General features: G+C 37.8%; 1 protein-coding gene across 1 annotated transcript in view; it reads right to left on the reverse strand.

Moving 5' to 3' along the window:
• MEF2C (myocyte enhancer factor 2C) overlaps positions 1 to 22,637 on the reverse strand; it is a 63,997-nt gene extending 41,360 nt beyond the window's left edge. Inside the window, exons 1-2 of the mRNA XM_010018934.1 lie at positions 22,590 to 22,637; positions 20,483 to 20,686 (exon numbers count right to left, since the gene is read on the reverse strand). Coding sequence (XP_010017236.1) covers positions 20,483 to 20,686; positions 22,590 to 22,637 — 252 coding nt within the window. The remainder of the gene's footprint in view (positions 1 to 20,482; positions 20,687 to 22,589) is intronic.
• Positions 22,638 to 23,013: the final 376 nt, after the last annotated feature.

Here is a 23,013-nt window from a genome sequence, read left to right on the forward strand (position 1 = left end):
CTATCCCTGGCAGTGCTCAAGGCCAGGTTGGATGGGGCTTGGAGCAACGTGGTCTAGTGGAAGGTGTCCCTGCCTGTGCCAGGGGGTTGGAACTGGATGAGCTTTAAGCTTCCTTCCAACCCAAAGTAGTCTGTGATTCTGTGATTCCATGATAAGCATGACCAGCTTCTGTTTGCGACGATGCAGTGTAATACCAGCTTAACATTGCTGCTGTGGTGGATAAGCATATACGGAGAAAAAGTATGTGTTTTGCCAGACAATACTGTCAGTTTCTAAATAGTCATAGAATCATAGAATAGTTAGGGTTGGAAAGGACCTTAAGATCGTCTAGTTCCAACCCCCCTGCCATGAGCAGGGACACCACACACTAAACTATGTCGCCCAAGGCTCTGTCCAACCTGGCCTTGAACACCGCCAGGGATGAAGCATTCACAACTTCCTTGGGCAACCTATTCCAGTGCCTCACCACGCTCACTGTGAAGAACTTCTTCCTTAATGAATTTCCATGCAAGATTAATTGAAGGTGTTAAGGTTACTGACATAAATGAAATGCTGACCTGATTGTGCTTACACCTTTTGATAAAATCACTGCCACAAATACATGAGATTTAAAAAGGAAAATAAAACAACCTAACCAGCATTGGATGAAATTCTTTTTAAACATTAGCCAAAATTTACTGTCATATGCACCCTTTACACCCAAAAACTGTGTTGAAATGAAACTTCTGTGCAGCTGTTTTTTAAATCTGTACTTTGAAAAGACAAATTCTGCTCTGTTGTATTAAGAAACCTGACAGCTTACCAGAGACTGGCTGTCAGTGCTTCACGCACAACATTAGCAGATTTTTTACTTCAATCAAAGGTATTCTCGGGACATTTGAGGATGGAATAGTTACCACCAATCTTTTGAGCACCCCAATAATTATAACCCCTTACTGAGGGTTCAAAGGCCTGTAACAGGCACTGGTTTTGAGTAATGGGAATACAGAAGATGTAGGTAAGGGCAGAAAACTTCAGCTTGTTCTCCAGTTTTTGCTGCAACTCTTTAGACATGCTGCCCTGCCCATAAACGTGTACTTCTCCTGCAGAACAAAGGCTAGTACCACAGCCTAGTGGCAAACACTTCATTTTCCATCCTCTCTCTTGGAAAGTGGTTTTACAGAAAATAGACTTCCACTATTTCTCAAGGATCAGTTCTTTTGGAAAGACTTCACAAAGACAAAACTTTCACACTCTGGCTACTTCCACCAGCTCCCTGGTGCAAGCACCACCAGTATGCAAGCAGACCCAGTCTGCCAAGGGGTGCAAGGATGGCCTAAAGCCACAGCAGATGCATAACTGACTCATCTCTTGCCCCTCGGCCACGGCATAGTATCATTACTTTATATTCTTTATTGACTTTTCAAAGTTGTTAAAGTGTATAAAGTATTTAAACGGCCAGGTTTTCCCTAAGCTTCATCGAGGATATTTAAAACAGAAGATACTGTTGAGACATAGTGTATTTGATTGGACCTAGGTTTTGCTGCCAGACACAGAAAGTGCATGAATGGAAAAATAAACTTTACAGTAGTTCAGCAGAATCATCTCAGCTTCTTTGGGGAATGTGAGGCCACTTAAAAATAAACACTGTAATCATCAACAGGTTTTTATTTCCCTCCTTCTTTTTATGTTCATCTATCTTTAATCCGTCTCAACTGACTCCAGCCCTTCCAGATGGAGCACTGCACTCAACATTTTCATTTGTGCCTAATTTAGTCAGACATATACAAAAATACAAGGCTGAAGTCAGATCTCATTTACACTAGTGTAAATGTGTAGCTGGATTTGGAACAGCTGTAAAGACACCAGTTGAGTTATTCTGGATGTACAGTGGTGTTACCACGTCTGTTACATCAGTGTTACTATCTCTTGAAACATACAGTATTTGAAATATGCAAGGCTTAATATAAATACCTGCAGAAACAATTAACTATTTAAAAGGCAGCTGGTGTTTTTCCATGATATAAACGAGAACCTTTAATACTAAATGCCATATTCAAAATACTTGAGAAATATGATGTACAGAGGAACATATATATTTTACAGAATCTTTTGTCACAAAATCTTATTATGGAAAGAATGGCAGCTGAAAGGAATTAAACTTTGCATACATTTTAGTGCATTATCTGTCTTCCAAAAGATCCCAAAGAGATTCTGAAATTAAATGTTTAAGGACTGCTTCACAGATTGTTGAAATGCAGCTATCCTGGGGTGAATGAACCATCAGTGCTAGCCAATGAAGTTTTCAGGGGCAGAAATGACATGCACCTCAGACAAATAGAACTGTAACACATGATATAAGTTACTTGGAATAGAATTTTTCCTAGACCATGGGGCAAACACCTTCACCCTTAACCACGTGCCAGGGGGTCTCTGTTGACCACAATATTTTGCTCTTCCATTCCATCTGAAACAGAGCCCCTCCAGCAGCACTGAACTGGTGTACTACTGACTCAGCAGTGAAAATGCCACCCACTGAGGCAAGAACACCACTTCCTTCAGCACCTGGGTTTTCTTTGGAGGTTTCCCATAAAAATCTCGAGTGTATCAATGTTCTGAACAGATTTTTTGTTTTTGTGTTTTTCCCAGAATTTAAACATTTATTTTACATCAGATCAAATTACAGGGAATTACAAAAAAAGAGGTACCAATATGTCAATAAGCGAATGTTGCTGAATAGCAGTTCTTTTAAAAGGAAAAAGAACATTCCTTTTTATTTTTATAGTACCATAATTGTTTTATCTATTGGTAAAAATGCAAAAATCAATATATTTTTCAAAAATGGTGAATTATAATAGAGGTTAGATCTCTGAAACTTTAGTCTCCTGTTTCATTCAGATGAAGGCCTTAAATAGCACAAAGCAATAACCATCAACTCACTGTTCTGCTGAAAGAGTCAAGGAAAGAGAAGGAAGTCTCTCCCCTAAATCTGGAGTGAGCAAGCACTATTTGAGAAGAAAAACTGGCCCATAATTTTAAGTACAAAATAGTGGATTGAAATGATGCAGACTTAAATACACAATTTGAGATTTTTTTTTTCTGTTAGACCAACAATATCTATAAATTCTGTTATTTACCAGAAACATTTGTGCAAACTGCATGTATCTTTAAACAGCTGCTAAAATCCCTAGAGTATGGTATACATTTGTCTGCTTACCAAAGCGTCATCTACTAGAAACAAAGAACTGGGTTTTGTTTTCCCATGGAAAATCCTACAGGAGTGAAAAGATTCAGACACAAACTTTGCAAGTGGAAACTTGCAGGTAACCCTACACTAGCCAAAAAACAAGTGAGAGAGTACACTCAGGAGTTGTATGGAGGAGCTGGATGGAACTCCAGAACCGTGTGATTATCCTAGAAAGCTAGTCTGCTTTCCTGAAGCAAAACTTCTTCAAAAGCCTATGTCACTCTGCTCTTTCCTTGAGAGGTGTAAGTGCTTCTTCCAATGTGAAGAACCAGAAATCACAGAATTAGCAAAAAAGTGGTCAGATCTTGGAAAGATTTTTGAGAATTTAGGAAGCTTTCCACTCAGGAAGTTCTCAATTTCCATTACTGCAATCTGTGCCATCAAGAAGGCAAAAGATTATCCTCTTTATATAAGGTTAACCAAGGGTTGAGCTAATACGGTATACCCCAAGAAGCTGCAGTTTAACTTCCCCTTCTGTTAGTATCTTCATAGATTAATAGAGCCATAGAATGGTTCGGGTTGGAAGGGACCATAAAGCTCATCCAGTTCCAACCCCCTGGCACGGGCAGGGACACCTTCCACTAGACCAGGTTGCTCCAAGCCCTGTCCAGCCTGGCCTTGAGCACTGCCAGGGATGGGGCAGCCACAGCTTCTCTGGGCAACCTGTGCCAGCGCCTCATCACCCTCACAGGGAAGAACTTCTGCCTAAGAGCTCATCTCAGTCTCCCCTCGGTCAGGTTAAAGCCATTCCCCTTGTTCTGTCCCTACAGGCCCTCGTCCAAAGCCCCTCTCCAGCCTTCTTGTATCCCCTTTTGGTACTGGAAGACTGCTACAAGGTCTCCCCTGCATGGGATTTTGCATCTTCCTGCCTGGGTTTTGTTAATTCAGTTTTCTATAATTCTTCCTCTGTAAAAAGTTGAATGACAGTAAGTCCAGTGTAATTGGGGTGCTGTAGGAAGGAAACATCCAAACTGTGATATACTCAGTAAGGAGTCTGAATTTAATACAGACAGACCTTCACATCCACCTTCAAAAGCTGGCTTATACACTGCCCTCTGTAGCTTTGTGAACAGATGCTAAGTTAGATCAACAACACAATGGTCAGTTTCAGTGCTCTGTCTGGGAATGAAGAAAACTTGATAAATGGAGCAATTTCTAGTTCTTATCACTGCTGGAGAAAGCAGGAGTGGCAGACGTGAACTCAAGATCTAGTCAGAAGTTTGATCAGAACTGAGGGCAGATTTTACAGAGATACTAGAAGAATCATGGCTGAGAAGGTAAAATAGAAAAGATAAATCTTCATTCAGAAACTAAGCGTCTTCTTTGAAAATTTCAGCTTTTTTTCAGAAACTGCTAAAACATATTTTAAATGTTAGGGTTTTTCATCGTAAAACTGGATTTCTTTTTTTGGAAAAAATTACAGGTTTGTAAAGAAGAATTGGTATATTGGCCTGCCAAAGCCCTACTGAGATCTTCAAACCTTTAATCATACGGTGTTTCCACACAGAGAATTCTGTGGGTTACAGAAGATGTTTCTGCTTGGGTCGCCTAATTCTGCAGGAGAGCTGGACAAATGGAGGAAGATTTCAGCCTATTTCATTTCTTCCACAGCTTGGTAGATGTGTGCATGAAGGATGCTGTGAACATGTGTACCATCTCACTTGGTGAAGACTTAGCTATGGGCCCTGACCGGCTTTGGCGGCTCTCGGTGTTGCAGGATAAATCACCACGCAGGGGTGCCCGCTCTGCCCTGCCACGTGGGATTACTCATCCCGTACCAGAGCTGTGGAGGTGGAGCGGCCAAGGGGTGGGCATGCATTCCCTTCCTCTGACTCTGCTGCGAAGCTGGTAACCTCCAGTGCAGGAAAGGCAATAAATAGTTTGGGGGTACTCATATCTCCAGATATACTGCAGCTGTTTGCTCAGTCAGAGCCTCACAGAGACATCGTACATATGAGAAAGGGATTTTTTGTCATTGTGAATCCCAAATACAGAGCAGCCTGAAGGACTGTGTTTTAAAGAACTGATGTCCCTGGTGATTTCACAGTGTTCGGCAGCACAGATGCAGGTAGTGTATTTGGGATTGTGTTCCTGAGAAACAGATAGATCTTCATTGACTTCTAGCTACCTAAGAAAAATGTTCAGAAGCCAGTAACACTCCATTTGTGTACAAGGAAGAACCATACAGGTTCCTTACCTAATGAGAAGCTGAAATCCACCAGTGCACAAGCATTATTCCCAGCCCCAAAATCCTGCCATGCTGGAGGCTTGGAGAAACTACAGACAAAACCTGAAAAAATTATGCTGAGATAGAACAGCAGGATTTCCTATCTACATTATTGTGGCAAAAACACTGAACTCATTTACTTATTCCATTATCTTGAATATCTTCTAAACCATTTGCAGCCACAAGCCTGCTGCCGCAGTAGCAAGAGCACTTTCCTAAGCTCTGCAGAACATTTACCGTGCAAAAAAACAATCTAGAGGAAAAGTAAAGAGTATTACATGTAATGATAAAGGAATAATTCATGTTGCTTACCATATATTTTGTTTGAATAAGAAAATTCAATCTTAAAGTCAATCAGAAGGTGACTGTGACAAAGAAACCAGAGGTTGTGCTAAGATTGAAGAAATTATTACCTCAAAATACATGTGGCTTCTTTGCCTTTTACTACTGGTATATTAAAATCAGAGATCTGGCAAAGAGATCCTGGCTGTTTTCAACGGGCCCACACTTTCATACAGCACTTAGGGTGGCAAAAGGGACCAGAGATGTCCTAAGTAACCAAAATTTCAGTGAAAATGAGTAATGCTACAAGATCCTTTCTGTGAGAGGCCAATAAGTATAGAAGTAATGAGCATATAAGAATTTCTCCAGTTCAGAAGTGCACAACCTTGTTCCTAGTGTCTGCTGAGAGGTTCACAGTCCTGATGTTTGCCTGGAATTTCTCAGCAATGGGAAACTTTCAAATAAATGGCAGCAAAGCTTACTTACATTGATTTCAAAGTTTGGCAGGATTCCTGTTTCTGCCTGGGGTATGCTAGATCACAAGACCCCAGAACAAAATAGAGGTAGCGGGAATGGATGAGTACTTCTTTTATCCCTGCCACTGAATCGGTAGTGGGGATCAGTAGGAAGCAGCCTTAACTGCAGAATGTTTAGTAAGCTTTTTTGCTCCATCACTCCGTGACGGAGGAGGTGGAATTAAGAACATTTCTGCCATGAAAAGGACTGTACAGAAGGAGTGGGAGGATTTCTCCAACTCCTTAATGGGAAGGGAATGAAAAATGTAGTCTGTGGGAGAGGCAAGAGAGGTTTCTATAACCCCTGGGGATTCAGTATTTCACCTCAAGTCCAAGCCCTGAAGCATCTTACTTCTGTTCAGGCTACAATTGTGAATACAAGTGGGCATTACTATTAGGTGAGTTCAGACCTACTAAACAAACTTCTTATAACTGACACAAGTCAAATCAGAATTGTTAAATATAGTTATCTGTGGAGGTCCTAACAATTCCAGGGTTCTGCTAATGAAACCAATTAGGCAGAACCTGCTATACCTGCCAGCATTTGAAAGGTATAAATGAAGACATCTGTGGGACAGAGAAACGAAAGCACACCTTTCTGAGCACCCTTTGGATGCATTTTTTAAAGTGTCAGGGTAGGATAATGGTCAACAAGGAGTGTTGTCTCTTAGCCACATTGCTTTGAGCTTACACTGAAACCATAAAGAGGAGTCCACACCCCGCAGCAATTCCCTTGCTACTAGAAAGGGCCTTGTGACAGGAAAGAGCTATGGAATAGGTCCAATAAAGGATTTAGGGATATAGAAAGCTCGATTTGGCAATACTTACTATTTAGGCACCTGACCTCCAGAATGGAATTCACACTGTGTCAGGATCTGAGACTCCCTATGCAGGGCACCAGAAGAATTTGGTGCTACAGAACAAGATTCAAACCCAGCAGCATGGGATGAAGTTGTGAGTGACCCAGACCAAGCAAATGAGGTTTTGGAAATCCTATCCGTCACCAGAAGTTATACTGTTTACTCAGGGCTGCAGAGACACTGTCACCCCCAAAGCCCTGCTGGGCATTCAGACATTGACTCAGGCTTACTGTCCCCTCCTACAGCTAATCTTCAAAGACTTGAAGAAGAGTCACTTTTCTCTTTTAAGAAAAAGCTGCTGTTGCAGATTTTCTGTATAAATAGTAGTTAGAAACTGCTACAAAACTGGAAACACAGGTTCTGTTTCTTTAGTCTGAATGGGCTGAAATCTATTGTGTCCCATTATATCCGTATAAGGGATAGGATTTACCTACCTTCCCAAGCTCTACACAGTTCTAGATAGGTCAAACTTCTGCACTTCCCTGTAATATTTTGCTTTTGTGTTATAACAAGTACAACATTTGTTGGGTCAGAGCAACAGAAATCAATGGGGGACAGAGTTTTGTGGCTTGTTACAGCATTTTTTTCTTTGGGGGAAGAGTCCATTGAAATCTGATTTCTGCAGCAGAGCTGCTGCTTGCATTTTAAGTTGAACAGACTTTCAAAAAAAATGCAGAAAGAATCCTTTAAGAAAGGAATTAAACTGAAGCCTCTGTGCCTTTGATGGCACAGAAACACCAGCAATATTTTCTGATTTTAGTTTGTGAAAAGCTTGACAGTATTAGGAATTCATTGCCAGGGTTATTTTGTTCACGGAGGACTGAGAGTTCCCAGATCTTTCGGGGCTTAAACTGGGAAAAGACTCTCCATTTTGGCCCAGACTGTGTTAATGCTTAGTAAGCACAGTACAGGCCCCTAAGAGTCTTCAGGATCAAATAACGAGATCCCTCACAAAGTTCATATGCCTCTAGACTAGGCTTTTGGATAAGAGACCTTAGCTGCAATATTTTAAAGTTTGTGTTTAGTCACTTCTGTGAAATACTTTCAGATATAGGTTGGAAAGTACTAGGCATAATTAAGAATTTTTATTCATGAGTTAAACAATATATGTGGGTTGTGTGAAAATTTATATCTGAGAAGGCAAGCTTCTTTTCACACAGGTTACAAAACACAGATTAAATGCTAAGGCACATACTGGTAAGTGCTGGAGACAAAGGTGCAAAGCTTCCATTTTACTGATATATGTTTGAACATGCTAAACTATGTAATAAACAAGCCTTGGAATACAACAATGAAAGGTAAAATTATGTGGTTTTATGTTTTCCATGTGATAGCCATGATTCTATTGCAGTAAGGTAAATATTCTTTAAATGCCATACACTCCATTAGAAGCTGCTGCTTTGTCAAGAGTTTGATCTCTTTTCCAATCAATCTACAGCAGCTGTGTGTTGTTTAAAGTACTTTTATTGACTCTTTTGTAATTTGCTTTCTTTGAACAGCCTGTGTGCTGTAACATTTGATCAAAGAAATAAATGTATACTTTAACAACCCAAAGTAAAGTGCATGCACATTTTTATACTCTGCAGTATAAAATGTAATTATAGTTGTCTACAGACCATGTAGAATGATATAAATAAATGAGTTTGAGATTTTTGTTTTAATGCAAGCCTATCCAATACGTATTTTTCCCTTTAACACCACTGTCTATAGTGCAAAAACATTAATGAACAGTTTAGAACACAGACGACGCAACTTCTTTTAACAGACGTTTTTACCCCTAACCATATATAAAAACACATAGCGAAATCAAGTAAGGAAAACACAACAACCTAAAATTACGTATTTATAAATTACTGCATAAAATAAAGACATTGATTAAAACTCTGGTTTAAAGTCTCATTTTTAATTCAAAAACAATGGCTATTTAAGATTTAACTACATTCAGCAGTTCTGGACTATGGATATTAATTCACAGCTGACTGCTATACTTGTGATTATTAAAAATGTAGAACAATAAAGCACATGTGTCTGAGATTTCATAGCCCTGCAAATTTGGTAATTTACAGTTATTTCAATTGTATTTTATATAAACAAACACATAGAGGCCTCCCTGAATTCAGGGCAAATGGATCCTAATCAATATGAACTACATAATACATAAAGGATGGATGCAAATTTTATAGTACACAAATAAATAATTTATACCTTCTTACTGTAACAAGGAAGAAAGTCAGCATATTTTGAAGTTTAACAGAACTTCTGTCAGAACTATGAAAACTGTGGTAAGGCATCTCAAGAACAGATAACTGCAATCTACGTGCAGTCCAGGGAAGCAGAGGTGTGGAGATATTTTGCTTCAGACAGAACAGAAGGGTGAGGTGCTCTGAGCAAAGCATTTAAACACCAGCTCCCTAGCAGGTGAAGCAGGCAAAAAGCCAGGAACAGGCTCACTTTTTGTACCCCCATACTCTCTGGTGATGAAGCTCCTCATGCACGGTGCCCTTGCTACACAGGGAAGAGGGTTCGCTTACTGCCAACTCCCTGTGGCGTGGAAGGGAAGTGAGGGTTTTTACTTCTCAGTATAGATACATAAATACTGCTAATGGTATGAACTGTTTAGGTCCCAATTCTGCCACCATTAGTGACACTGGAACTGCTTCAGAAATAAAGCTATGGTTCTGCCCATATTTGCAGGAGCATTTAACTTCCTTTTTGTGAATAGTTTCACTGTCTGAAACAGGACTTCTATGAATCTTTGTAGAAATAAGACCTATTCTAGTATTGCTTACTACAGATGTGATAGAATCCATAGAAATTGGCGTCTGTGCTAAGAACTATGACCAGCAAGTTTTAAAGTTAGAAGGCTCGCATTGATCACTCTAGGCTTTAAATCAGGGCTTAATTTAACCTCAATAATGGACTTTACATATCAGAGTTTTTTGACTTTTGATAGTGTATGGCTCTTTTTACCTAATACAACTATGAGCAGTGGCTAAGGGCGCACATCTGGAAACACACATTAAAAAAAACCCCAGCTTTGCTCATGTGTAAGCATATGAAGAACTATGCATCACTTGCTAATTTTGCTAGAAATCCAGTGCTGCATCATCTTCAACTCTGGTTTGACAAAGAACAGTTGACAGCTTGTGGGAACCCAATAAAAATGTCTTGGGGGAAAAGGGGGCAAGGTCAATAGTCTGCATTAAAGGTAGTAGTGAAGTAAGAGAAGTTGTGGTATTGCTACACTTGTGATTATTACTACTGTGGTGGTAATACCCAGGTAAATAACCACATTTTGTATTTACCTTATGGAGCAGGGATGTCTCAATAATGAAAATGAAAAATGGGTTTGCTCACAAAAGCCTTTGCGTCTGGAATGCAGCTATAAGCAGCTCACTATCTAGGTTGAAAATGGTAATGCAGACTAGTATGTCCTATTTTTCCATGCTTGCAGTGAAGATACAATACGGGAATTCAGCCTTGGTAATTACTAATACACGACACAGACACAATTACACCCTGTGTACTGCATAAAGGAATCACTTGTGGTCTGCCTCCGTTACAAAGAGCAGTAGGGGGCCAACATGCAAGAAGACAAAATGCTTTACAAGGAGGAAGGAGACCAGAAGAGTGGATGTACCCAAATACAAGGACCTTGATTCTTTTTGGAGTGATTTAAGTCCCTTTCCATCAATTATCGTCCTTTGTCTCCAAAGTCTTATCACAAGCAGCATTACAGGAACTGAACAAAACAATACTCAGGCTCAAATAACCCTGTGAACTGTGCTGACATTTCCACACCCTGTTGCTGTGTTTGACCAGGTTACTCAGATCTAGAAAAATACAAAAATAAACCCAACTAAAACAAAAAAAATCCATTCAGAACAACAACAAACATTCCTGTTTTAAATAACATGCTCAACCCTTCCTGGTGTCTTTTCTCCTGTTTAGTATTACGGATACCTCTCACTGCAATACCACAATGGTGATGTGATATAAAAACCTCTGTAGCACAAAACAAGACTGACTTTCTTTCATATGATAGCTTTTCAAATGAAAAGTTCCTGCTTTGAGGGGTTCTCAACAAGTTTATTTTAAAGCTAATTAGAACCAGCCCCTTGCCATTCCCATCTCCTCTCTACTTATGGTGAAATTTGAGTTTCAGATAAATGAAGAATTATAAATAAAAGACTTTAGTTATGTATATGCAGAAGTGCTCTGCAGCTGAAGTTTGATTTCTTAGTGAAATACAACCAACTGCCTACTCATTCACTTTTACTGCTCAAAATCAGAGTAATACGTTTTTCTTTCTTACTGGCATATGAAGTTTTGAGAGCACAATTTTAAATATGAAATCAATTGAAAGTATCTATTTTTTTCATTCATTCACACTAGATATGTGACATTTCATGGTAATTCTTGACAGAACATTGCAGTCATTGCTCATCTGGAAATAAATTAAAAAACGTGGAAAGTAAAAAAAAAAACCCAAAACAAGGACCTTCAGAAAGTCAGCTATTTCTGACAGTAAGTTAGCTTCTGTGAAACAAAGCCTTGTCTTTCAGAAAGTGTTTACGATCTATGAGTTAAAAAAAAAATATATCCTTGGGCTAAAATGTTTATTGGCACCTAGAAGTCTGAAGAGAGCAAGTCAGGCCTGCGGTTTTTTGACGGCACTTTATCATCGCCTGCATTCTCAGAGGGATCTGTGAATGAATAGAGCTGGATTACTCAGCCTTCTATTCCACGCCTATTCTTCTCCATTTTCCTTGGCAAGACTGAGAGCCAAGTTATTTTTAGTTAGGCACTTTTCTATTTTTAGACAAATATCAGTTAAAGACATTGTTAGGAAAAACTTAAAAAAAGAAAAACTCAAAAGGGGGATGGGATGAGGCTTCCCATCTCATATTGTGAGGCAAGCCCTTCAACCTGCAACTCCAGGCGTTTCAGCTGCTTCCAATCTTGGAAAAATAAAGAAAATTCAGAGTTCAGGGATTTAAAAATAAACCTACCCTCTGGCAAACAGACCAAAATACAACAAGCTGTTACTATGTGAAACAGTGACTACAAAAACAAAGAACATTCTCCAGTGACTAGATTGGGATAAAACTTTGGAGCTATTAAGTTATAAGAATGTTACACAGACATGTAAGATTTTTCCAGCTTCTCAGCCAGATATATCATGTTTTTGAGAAGGAAACAGTGATCTGTGAAATAGACTTTGCTCTAAGAAATAGAAACTTAAGTTCCCAGTCTGACAAAGAAAGAAACTACGAACAGGAGTTTGGAACACATATTCTGCACGTATTTTTCATCTTTGTCATCATAGCATTTTTGTAACAGTTTGTCCAAAACATTTCCTAAGCTATTAAAATATTTAAAAACTGATTGTTTATAACAAAGGTATAAAAGAAAAATAGCAAGGGAATATGACTAGTAACAAGAACTGATCCTCAGCAAGTAAAAATCACAAGCTCCAGAGGCCTCTCAAAATATACTCAAAAAAGTAAAGCTTTTGCTTTACCGTGTGTTTCAGAGAAACTAACTTTGCACCCATTTTAGTTTCCACTGTCTCTATCCTCTTTTTCCAGGTATGAAAAAACAAGCTATCAGGGGAGCTACTTCAGTTTCATTTGAGATACATTAGGATAACAAACCATGTTTCACATCAATCAAATCCTTATTGCAAATAAATCATAGTGGAAAACTTTTTCAGGTGGGTTTTTTTTTTGGTTTTGTTTGTTTGTTTGGTTGGTTGGTTTTTTTTGTGGAGAGATAGAGCACAACAAAACAAATCATTACCCAAAGGAAATTCTTTGGCTAGTTGACCCTGTCCAATCATCTCCTGGCCTGTGGAAACTGGTAATGGTAGCTATTTTTTTAACAAGCTAGTCATCAATCAATTTACAAAGGAAATCAATAATCCTATCCCCATTTTACAGGTAGGGAAACTGAAGCATTAGGAGGAAATGTGACTTGTCCAAGGTCACACAACAGTATTTGGCAAAGCTATTAATAAAATTCGAGTCTCGTGGGTCCTAGTCCAGGGCAGTATCCAATACACTGTACTGTCTTTAGATCACCCTGAATAACCTTTCTTACATCCAAGCTTACTTTCTATACTGTCCCAGATCTTCAGCCCATGGTAGCTGACACAATTCCCCTGATTTCAACAGCTGAAGAGCTGAATTGATGTGTATTTCATGTCTTGTTTATATGCAGTAGCATGTTATGATGATAAGAGAAGAAAATATACTTATTACATTAAACAAACTACAACAGTTGCCTTACTTTTCCTAAAAAGAGCACGTTTATAGAGTTGTATCAGCTTATTTACTACAAATACACAGGTAAGAGTCTTAATTGATATGAAGAGTCTTTCAGAATCTAATTAACCTCCCAGCTAGTCATTAGCTCTGTGACCTTTAGAAATAATTGACAGAAGGAATTTTTTTTTCCTCTTCATCTCATTCAGAGGGGATGCACACTAAGCGACTAATACTACGTGTGCTGTAGGACCCACAGCACACCTGTAAGAATTGATGGGATAATGCACAGTAAGTCCATTAGCAAAACAGGACTGTGGCATTCCTCTCAGGCACAAAATACTGACCATGTAGCACATCATAGGCATACACCATTTGCTGTCTGAGTGCTATTCTCATCATCTCCGAGCTGGACCAGGTTTAAAGTATGAAGTCCTTCAAGGCTATGTAGGAGATGTAGTCACATTTCATGCTTGTGTTGCTGGTCATGCTAAAAGCAATAGGATTGTTAATTCAAGCTAGTGTTTCTACAAACTTGTGAAAGTATTCATTGTTAGCTATCATGAGTTGCATGTTGTTATTATACGTATTATTTTAGAGCAAAATGCTTTTCTAATAAGCAATGACACAGACACAAAAGCAAAATTCTGAATTGCACCACCCTGTAGGGGTATTTGTTCCCTACCATCTTAATATTAAGGTCTCTAAAGATGTCTCTGTGTGTTGTAAAACAGAAAGGATGTGCAGTCTTCAGGGAGAATTTCACACGCCCACAAGCTCACTTCTTCCCCTTGGGGGAAAATGCTGTTGCAAATGGCACTCATTTCTCTTGCTAAACCTCTCTTGCTAATTTCCCTCACTGAATACAGGAGTCTACTGGGGAAGGCAAAACACTCTGCAAAGGGTCAGCAGTCACTACAGCAATGAAGATGCATGACCCCATGCAAAAAAAGTTATAAATACAATGCTAGATGCTGATTACCTATGAAGAAGAATCTACAATTTGTAAATTATTTAAATCTGACATATTATTGAAAATTAGAACTACTTTTTCTCTCCATGGCCCATCCAGCAACCCCATCACAACAGCCCTAGGATAATTAAAGTCTCCTAGAAGAGCCCAGGCTAATCCTTCGTGAAGTCTTCTGTGTCACCGAAAGCAAGAGTTTGTCCAATCTGAGTTTCTCCAAAATTACCCAATTTCTGTGAGAAAAGAGAGGGAAAAGATGATGGAGGGGCTTAAAGTGTAATGCAAAAAGAGATCTTTAACAGGCAGACTGAAGAAGTCATTGGTGAGACAAGAGGCAAAGGAGAGCACAATTTAGTGATGCTCTCAGGGACAGAAAAACAATTAGGTATTATAGGGTAACTGGCAAGAGATTAAGAAGGATGAAACTAAGCATTATCTGAAGATGAAAAGTCCCTCAGAAATGGTCAAAAGATGGTCATTGGTATAAGAAGTATAAGCATTGTTCGATGGAAACAGAATTGATGTTATCTTAGATGGAGAATCATGTTACCGTATCATTACCTTATTTTGTTACCTGTTATTGCTGTGCTGTGTCTGAAGTAGGGCCATAAATACTTTGAGGTAGGACCTGTTAGTGTGCATTAGAATACAGCAAAATTGCAAGAGTGGGTGGGTGAAAGGGCATAGCATGCTTGATATATATTCAGGTGAAATAAAAACAAACCCACAGAGTAAAACAATGTACAACTGAGAAGCCAAACAAGGATAAGGTTTTACTGGAGAAGGATATGACAGTGTATTGCAGGACCAGACATATTCCTATATGTAAAAGCCTTATATGTTAAGGACCCAGAACTCTTTCTAAGTGTGAAAAGAAAGGAATGAGAAAAAAAAGATAGTTGAAGCCCAATACCAGTAAAAGACAGAGCCAAAGGCAGATAGCAAAGGGGATATTTTGGAAAAGGAAGAGACACCAAGGTTATGGAAGAGTTTCTTCAAAGCCAAAAGACAGCTGCAAAGACTGTGCAGATGCGTGTGCATGCATGCAAGCTAGCAGTTTTAAGTAGAGAATTTTACAAAATTCAAAGAAGATTCAGTGGGTGATCAGCATAGATAATGTTGAGAACCTCAGTTAGCAAATAGGAAAATGGAAGAAGTTTGTGTTGTTCCTCTTTTTCCTCTACCAGTGATTAGTGGTATTGCAGAAGAGAACTGGTGAGCTGGATGCATTTTGGACAGAAAACAGAAGATCTGTTTAATGGGATGAATTTGAAAGGGTTGATCTATCAGGAGAACTTGAATTAATGGTAGTAACCACTACATCAGCAGAGGAATAGAAGCCAGTTGGAGAAAGAAGGACAATAAGAGCAGCAGGGTCAATGAAAATTATGGATTTAGAGCTTAAGAAGAGCTGAAAGATGAAGTGGTTAGTGATCTGTGGAGAAATGACTTATGCACACACAGACAAAGGATCAGTGTATTAGATTCAGTATTTAAGAAACAGAATCAAAACCGGGGCTTAGTGAAAACTCACTAGATGTCTGCTAAGGCCAAGACAGTATCCGATGCTTTGACGTGAAAAAAAAGTGACAAGGAGGAAGGGACAATAAGAGAGAAAACAAGCAGAATGTTTCACCTTAAATCAACAAATGCTTGACGGCTTAAGGTTGTAATTAACATTTGCAGCCAAGATGGAAATTACTTCCATGTATCCCTTCTCTGAAATATGCCTTGTACAATCTAAGGGTGATGTACTTTCTGAGCTCCTAAGCAGTGGGCTTATAGTGCTTTGGCACTGGATTCTTGTCACTCACAGTAGCGTGGCAGTGAAGTATCACTGAAACAAGTTGTGTTACATCCAGTTCTGCTTTACAGAAACAAGGAGAGGATCTGGCCTCATTTTAAAAAAATGTAAAAAAAAAAATGCGTAATGCACATGGCTTGTCTGTTGTAAAACTCTGGCATTTACTGTTACCCATTTCCTCTCTGCTGTAAGAAAATATTGCCTAGTCCTGAACAACTGTGCTGATAAAAAACAAATTCATAAGGTAAGTTTTTTTTGATAGAGCAGATAGGAACTGGATGTATTGACAAGCTCCTAAGGACAGACTGGAACACTAGTAAAAACACTACTTCTATATCAAAGATTGTGTATCAAATGCCACAGGATTTTGTAATGACAGGAAAATGTAATCCCACTTTAAAGTAAAGATTTACAAACCTTCTACTAATTATATCACGGGATTTTAAATGACATCTGCTGAATATTTTGTTGTTTGTATTTACATACAGCACTTAGAAGTTAGCATAAAGATGAATTTTTTTCCTCAGTGTCGAAGGAACCCTGAATGTTAAAATGTCACTATATCCAGCAATCAACACGTACTTTTTAACTGAAGCAAGACTGAATGAGTGACTGTGGTGTGAGTGGTGTGGTAGATGAGGACCTAAAGGCTTCAGTTTGAAGAATCCAGTTAACTCGAAACAGAAATCTCAGAAGGAACTTTTTTTTTTTTAAGAACTAATACATTTCATGAACTCCCCCCACAGATTTTCCTAAGACTGGCAATAATTGTCACTGTTGCTTAAAATGAATAAACCTTAGTGTTGAATGCAAACATTTTCACCTTCATGAGTACACAATGGTTTCTAGTTACCTGTGAATATTGTAAGTATATTTACTGTATAATAACTGAAACACGTTTAGCTGGTAGATAATTGTGGTCTAAAGAGCGGAGATATACCAAACTGCATGTTAATCAACTCAATTTTGAATGAGGCAACTGGAAAAGACCATCTCAGTTATATTAATTACATGTACATAAAATTACTACTTGTTTAAAGAAAGCATAAGCTTTTTGTTTGAATCATTAGCCAAAAGAACTCGAAGAATAACAGTAACTGCACTTTACAATTCTCTTCATGTTAGCCACTCCATTTTATATCATGACGGATGTAATCAGATCAGACACCTAATAAGCTGGGTATGACCAAATTGCTTCATTTGCAGTAACAGAACTATTAAAATTAATGCCAATGAATTTTTCTCTTGAAAAAGAGTGCAATGTTTGTTACATGTACAACACTTGGTATCTTCCAATATTTCAAGTAACAAATTATGGCTTGAAGACTCATTCCTTCAGAAATGCTAAATATATTTAAACACAGTAATTACACTGGAAATATTTGCTTAATAAAATTAACAGCTTTTGCCAGACCTACATAAAAATAAATATAATTTTTCCATTTGAATAGCAGTGGTTTAACTTAAAAGTAATTAACTACGTATTAGAGACCTACTCTTTTGATTTTCTTTGAATATAGATTGCTTAAGGAAGTTTTACCACATTCTAATGACTGATAACATAGTTCTACCACAACCAAAAAGTAACTAAATAGTTACTATCATGCTGAATGTTAACAGATATTGGATTCTAAATTAAAGACCCTTATGCGGTTGACAGTTATATTTCAAATTTTCATAAGTCTACCTAAAAAAGTTTTCTTTCTCTAATACTGTGCAGAAATCTGGGAGCACAGCTATGTCCTTTTCTTCCATTGAAATATAGTTATTGAACAGTCATTTAGCTGAAAATGAACAGATTTAATAATACTGTCTGATTCTCAGCTGCTGTTGATTGCTCTGGAAGAATAAGATTAAAAACTTGTAAGTGTGAAATCTAGCTGTCTGAAAGTGGGAAAAAAATGGACTCCTTGCAAGGAAAATATGTGTAATCTAGTCAGTTTAACCGATCAATTTAAATATTTAAATGTGTGGCAGATTTATATCCTGTATCTAAAAATACATCCAAACTACAAGCCATTTCTCAGACTGCATACTTTCATGGGATGTACTCCTCTATTGTACTCATAACTGTGACATTAGTTATCAAGTAAAGGCATGATAATATGAAACCCTTGTCAGAACCTACAACCTGCACAAATACTCCTTTGATCAGTATTGGCATTGTTGTGGCTTAAATATTACGCATTACAGGCAGAACACTGCAAAACATAACAGCAAAACGATCAAATGACTAAATTCAGAGCTGACAGAACATATGGAAAAACTACAAATATGCACTTCATTTGACCTTTTCTGCCTATTTTTAGATTATTCAATTTAAATTGTGTTTATTTCAATTACCTACTTTTATTTGGCTCCTTTTAGAGGAGTGAAAAGGAATGCCCATCAAATGTTGGTTATAGGCAGAAAGTTACATGTCTGCATGCATAATTGCCTACCAGCCTACCCAAACTGGCCCACTATTTTTGTAAGAAAGGGCCTTTGCTGGTGCAGAGTGCTCCTTCTGAAAATCTGAAAGTTACAACAAAATATAGACATTAATTTACATTTTACATTTTCACTCAAGTTTCTTGAAAAAACCGCAGTGCTCATGATCAAAAGTGTTCATTGTGAAACAAGTAAAAAATCCGTAACTACTGGCTTACTCACCTATTTCCACACAAAAGCCAGCAGGAAGAAGTAAAGATATCACAGAAAACTTTTCCTGCTAAGAACACTCTTGCTTTTTGCCACTAAGTGGGGACAGATCTTAATTTTGGGGACAGAATTTGAATTCTGCTGGACAGGACATGGGCTTACCAGAGCTAGGTGACAGGAAAGGCTCCATATCTATACTGGAGATTTGAAGCAAGAGAGAAAAGTAGACGACAGAGAGGAGAAAGAAATTATGCACTTTCCTCTTAGTTTTAACTCATGCAAATTTTTGTTCTGCTGTCAGAACCTCATCCTCTCCTAACAGGGGAGAAAATCTACTGGGAGATCACAAAGGAAGAAAACAGTATCATCCTATATGTTGACATAAGGATAGACAGAAAAGTGATAAATATTCCTGGGCTGCAGTCTTTGACAATCTATGGTGGTGTGACTGTTATAAAGTATTTTTCACCTGACAAAACCACTTTACATGTAATTCACACACTTACTTTTTTCCATTGTTAGTCTCAAATACATGACTAAACCAGGTGAAGATTTAAAAAGCACCAAAGTCTCATTTTAGACACATCCAGATTATTTAAAAAGTTTGAAACCAACACCTTTAGTAAGATCTGAAGTAACCTAAGTGTCTAGGCCAAGGTATTTAACAGCATTTATTAATAAATTTTCACTGATTTTCAGGACAGGACCTCATCCTCCCAACACTTTTTAAAATTATACTATTAGATGCCTATTCACTTAGGTGCTTTGAACAGGAGTTGCATTAAGTGACATAACCAATTTTTTAGATATCACTCTGAGTGTTTTGCTATGACAACAAAATCATTAAAATCTTCATTTATTTTGCATAGCTTGAATCCTAATGTGATTATAAAGTAAACTGACTTTTCTGCAATTATGTAAAGCTTAAAATTGAAAATCTTAAAATTTTAATTAATAATTTTCAGTAATTGTAAATAAAACTTGCCCTATGTAATTAAAAAAAATAATTACAAGCTGTGTCTAGATTTCTGATAGTACTACTTTGATGCTGTTGTTACCATGTTATGGTAACAGTATTCTGTGTGAGGTAGCTAAAACATTTGATTTTGTGCAGTTCATCAGTAAAGTTTTCCTGCATTTAATCCAACCTCCTTCCTCTGTAAATAACCAGAAATCTAAACAAGTCAGTCAAATGCCTGAAAGCATTGATACTATATCTTTTTCCTCTGCATCTTTTACAATGTATTTTTTGGTTTCTCCTGGATGGAGCACATTATAACTTTTGGAGTGAGGAGACAAACCACACCATGCGTCACCAGGAGCAACTAGGATGCAAGGGGGAGATTCAGCTGGGAGGTAGTGGTCAAGGCATGGAAAGGGCTAATGGGACAAAGCAGCACAACAAGCTGGGCAACAGGGAGCCAGAGATCCCATCCCTGGAGTTTCTGCTGAGCCTGTGAGACTCAGCAGGATAAAACCTGCAGCTCACATAAGACGTGGATTCCCTCCAGTCTCTGCTGCACCACCTCCAACCCCCAAGCCAATCCTCCCTTTTCTCTGTTCTGCTCTCCTGCCATTGTGTCACCTCCAGAGTACATTCCACAGCCCTCGAGAAAGATGATCAGGCCTCTTGCTTTGAGTACCTCCACCTCAGAGTAAAATAAAAAATCCTCACAGAACACAAAATCTTACCTCAACAATATCTGAATTCGTTCGACTCTCGTGAGGCTCATTGTACTCAGTATATTTCAGCAACACTTTGTCCATGTCAGTGCTGGCATACTGGAACAGTTTGTTGGTGCTGTTGAAGATGATCAGAGCAATCTCACAGTCACACAGAACACTCAGCTCATAAGCCTTCTTCATTAACCCAAATTTCCTCTTCGTAAATGTCACCTGGAAAAAAATGAAAGAAAGGTCCATCAGAAATCCCTAGGCCTGCCTTTGTAGTCCTTTTTTTGGAAATATAATATGTGACTGTGAACTGAACATGTTCAGAAGGCAAAGGCATAAATATATAGTTCCAAAATAGACTATAAGTCTACATGCGTGTTACCAAAGTGAGGAAATATACCAAGTTCTCACAGCATAAAATAAGAGGTACAAATAAAGAGCATGAGACATTTTCATTTTCATTAAGCAGTGCTATGAAGTGTCTTTGTAACTGCATACGTCTTTCCCATCAATATTTTAAAACTGCATCTCAGTTTGAACATGTGCAATAAATTCTTATCTTTGACAGTGATTGACTTTGATTCCATGCTCCCAATTCTTGCTAGATTCTTAGTGAAGAAATTATTTCATACAGTGTTTCAGTTGTGTAAAATAGATACATTGCTCATATAAGCACACATGACAATTTTAAAGAAATATAATGTTTTAAAAATTAAAACACTCGTGAGAAATGAGCATAAACAAAGAAGAAACAACAGCTGGCTAGCAAAAAATGTCTTTTCTAAACACAGACATAGTGTACTATATATTGTTCCAAATAAGATGCTTAGAAATATGAATTGTCATTTTTTAGTACAAATTCTTAGGGTCATGTTGTAAAGGAAAAAATAGGGATGTGCTTATGAGTTTCTATTAGGCCAGCTAATGCCCTGACATCATGCAAAACCTAGGCAGTATGAAAAATATTGTTACTCTGTATAAAACTGTAATTTTCCACAGGGACTGTTTTGACAATGGTAGACTTACATATAATTTTTTCATCTCTTCTTTTCTGCACTAGCTTGCAAGTTCCAGTAAGACATGTGACTCAGAATAAGAAACTACCATGAACTGTTTAAGCTAATTGTATGGTTGAATTTTTCTCCTTCTTCCGCTTCTTCATATATGTAATTTCCATTAAGCATATACAATGAGTATAATTTTTTTTCTGTAATAATTTTCAGTGACTAGAATTTTTAAGATGAAAATATGGCTTTGCTAAGCTTATCATTAATCAAATTTAACATGTGGTCAAGGTATTTAATAGATCAAGGACAGGCTCATGACCAAGTTTATGGTTCTGCCTAATCCTGCACTTGTTGCTACCACAAGCAGTAGCACCTCTGCACTTTAATGCTGAGGCAAGAAGATTCATCTGTACGTGGTTCGTATGGCTGCTGTTTTATCTTGTCATACTCTTAATGAAAGTTAATGCTAACTGCGACCCCAGACTATCTTAAAATCCCAGCACATCAGGCCATGGAAAACGTGACATTTATGTACTGCTAATCCCTATTTGCTAGTCTACCTCAGAAAGATGAGGTTCTGTGCCAATACTATGAACATCTCTTCTCCCAGTTGTATACTGAACATTACTTCTCTTATTGTTTCAATCTCTTTCACCTCTGTCAACATACTGTTAAGAAAAGATGGACTGCCATTAAATACAATTATTCAAGCATTTTAAAAACACACTTTCCACAGCACTGGTCTCAAGGATGCATAATTGATAGTAAGTTCTTTCTAAATTTGTCTGTCTCAATGGCTTTTGATATTTGGAATGAATAATGAGGTAGGTAACAAAACTCCATTCAAATTCTGAAAAAAAATGCCCTCCCATCTTTCAAATACTCTTTCAATGTTTTCCCTGATTACAGAAAATTTGTTGAAACATATATATCTATAAAAGCATGTCAGAAAAAGCTAAACATACAGAAATTAAAATGTACTAACTCAATGTATTTTTCTGCATCTAAAATGCCTTTCAATCAACTTTTTGACCACAGTGCTGTAGGTGCAGTGTGTCCGTACAGTATGGTTTCTGTTGTACAGAAACCTCAGAATTTAGCATGTTACAGATTCTTACCACCACAGCACACTCCAGTACAGAAATATCTTTAAAGCCACTGCTCATGTTTACTGTTAGGTGCTCCTGAACATTTAGAATAACCACACAGCTGTGCAGCATAGCATATACGTATTTCATAATGCTTATCAACAGAATGATAGTGGTTAGAGTTCCTTTTTTTTTTTTTTTGTGGAAAGTGAAAAGAAGAGTAACAAATCAAATAGATTTTTTTTTAATATAATCTTAATTGCTTGAAATTTGATTTGTTTTTAAACCCTTGATCTTTCTCACATTTTCTGAATCTATCTGATAATGCTTTGTGCCACTGCTGATAAAGACATTAAAAACAATTGTATCTATTACTGTTTCTATGGTGATCTGGAATATTATTATTTTTTTAATATGCCATTCATTGTGGTTTATCTTTGTATATATATATTAT

The sequence above is a fragment of the Nestor notabilis genome, unplaced genomic scaffold, assembly GCF_000696875.1.
Source record: "Nestor notabilis isolate BGI_N333 unplaced genomic scaffold, ASM69687v1 scaffold4477, whole genome shotgun sequence".
Lineage (NCBI taxonomy): Eukaryota > Metazoa > Chordata > Aves > Psittaciformes > Psittacidae > Nestor > Nestor notabilis.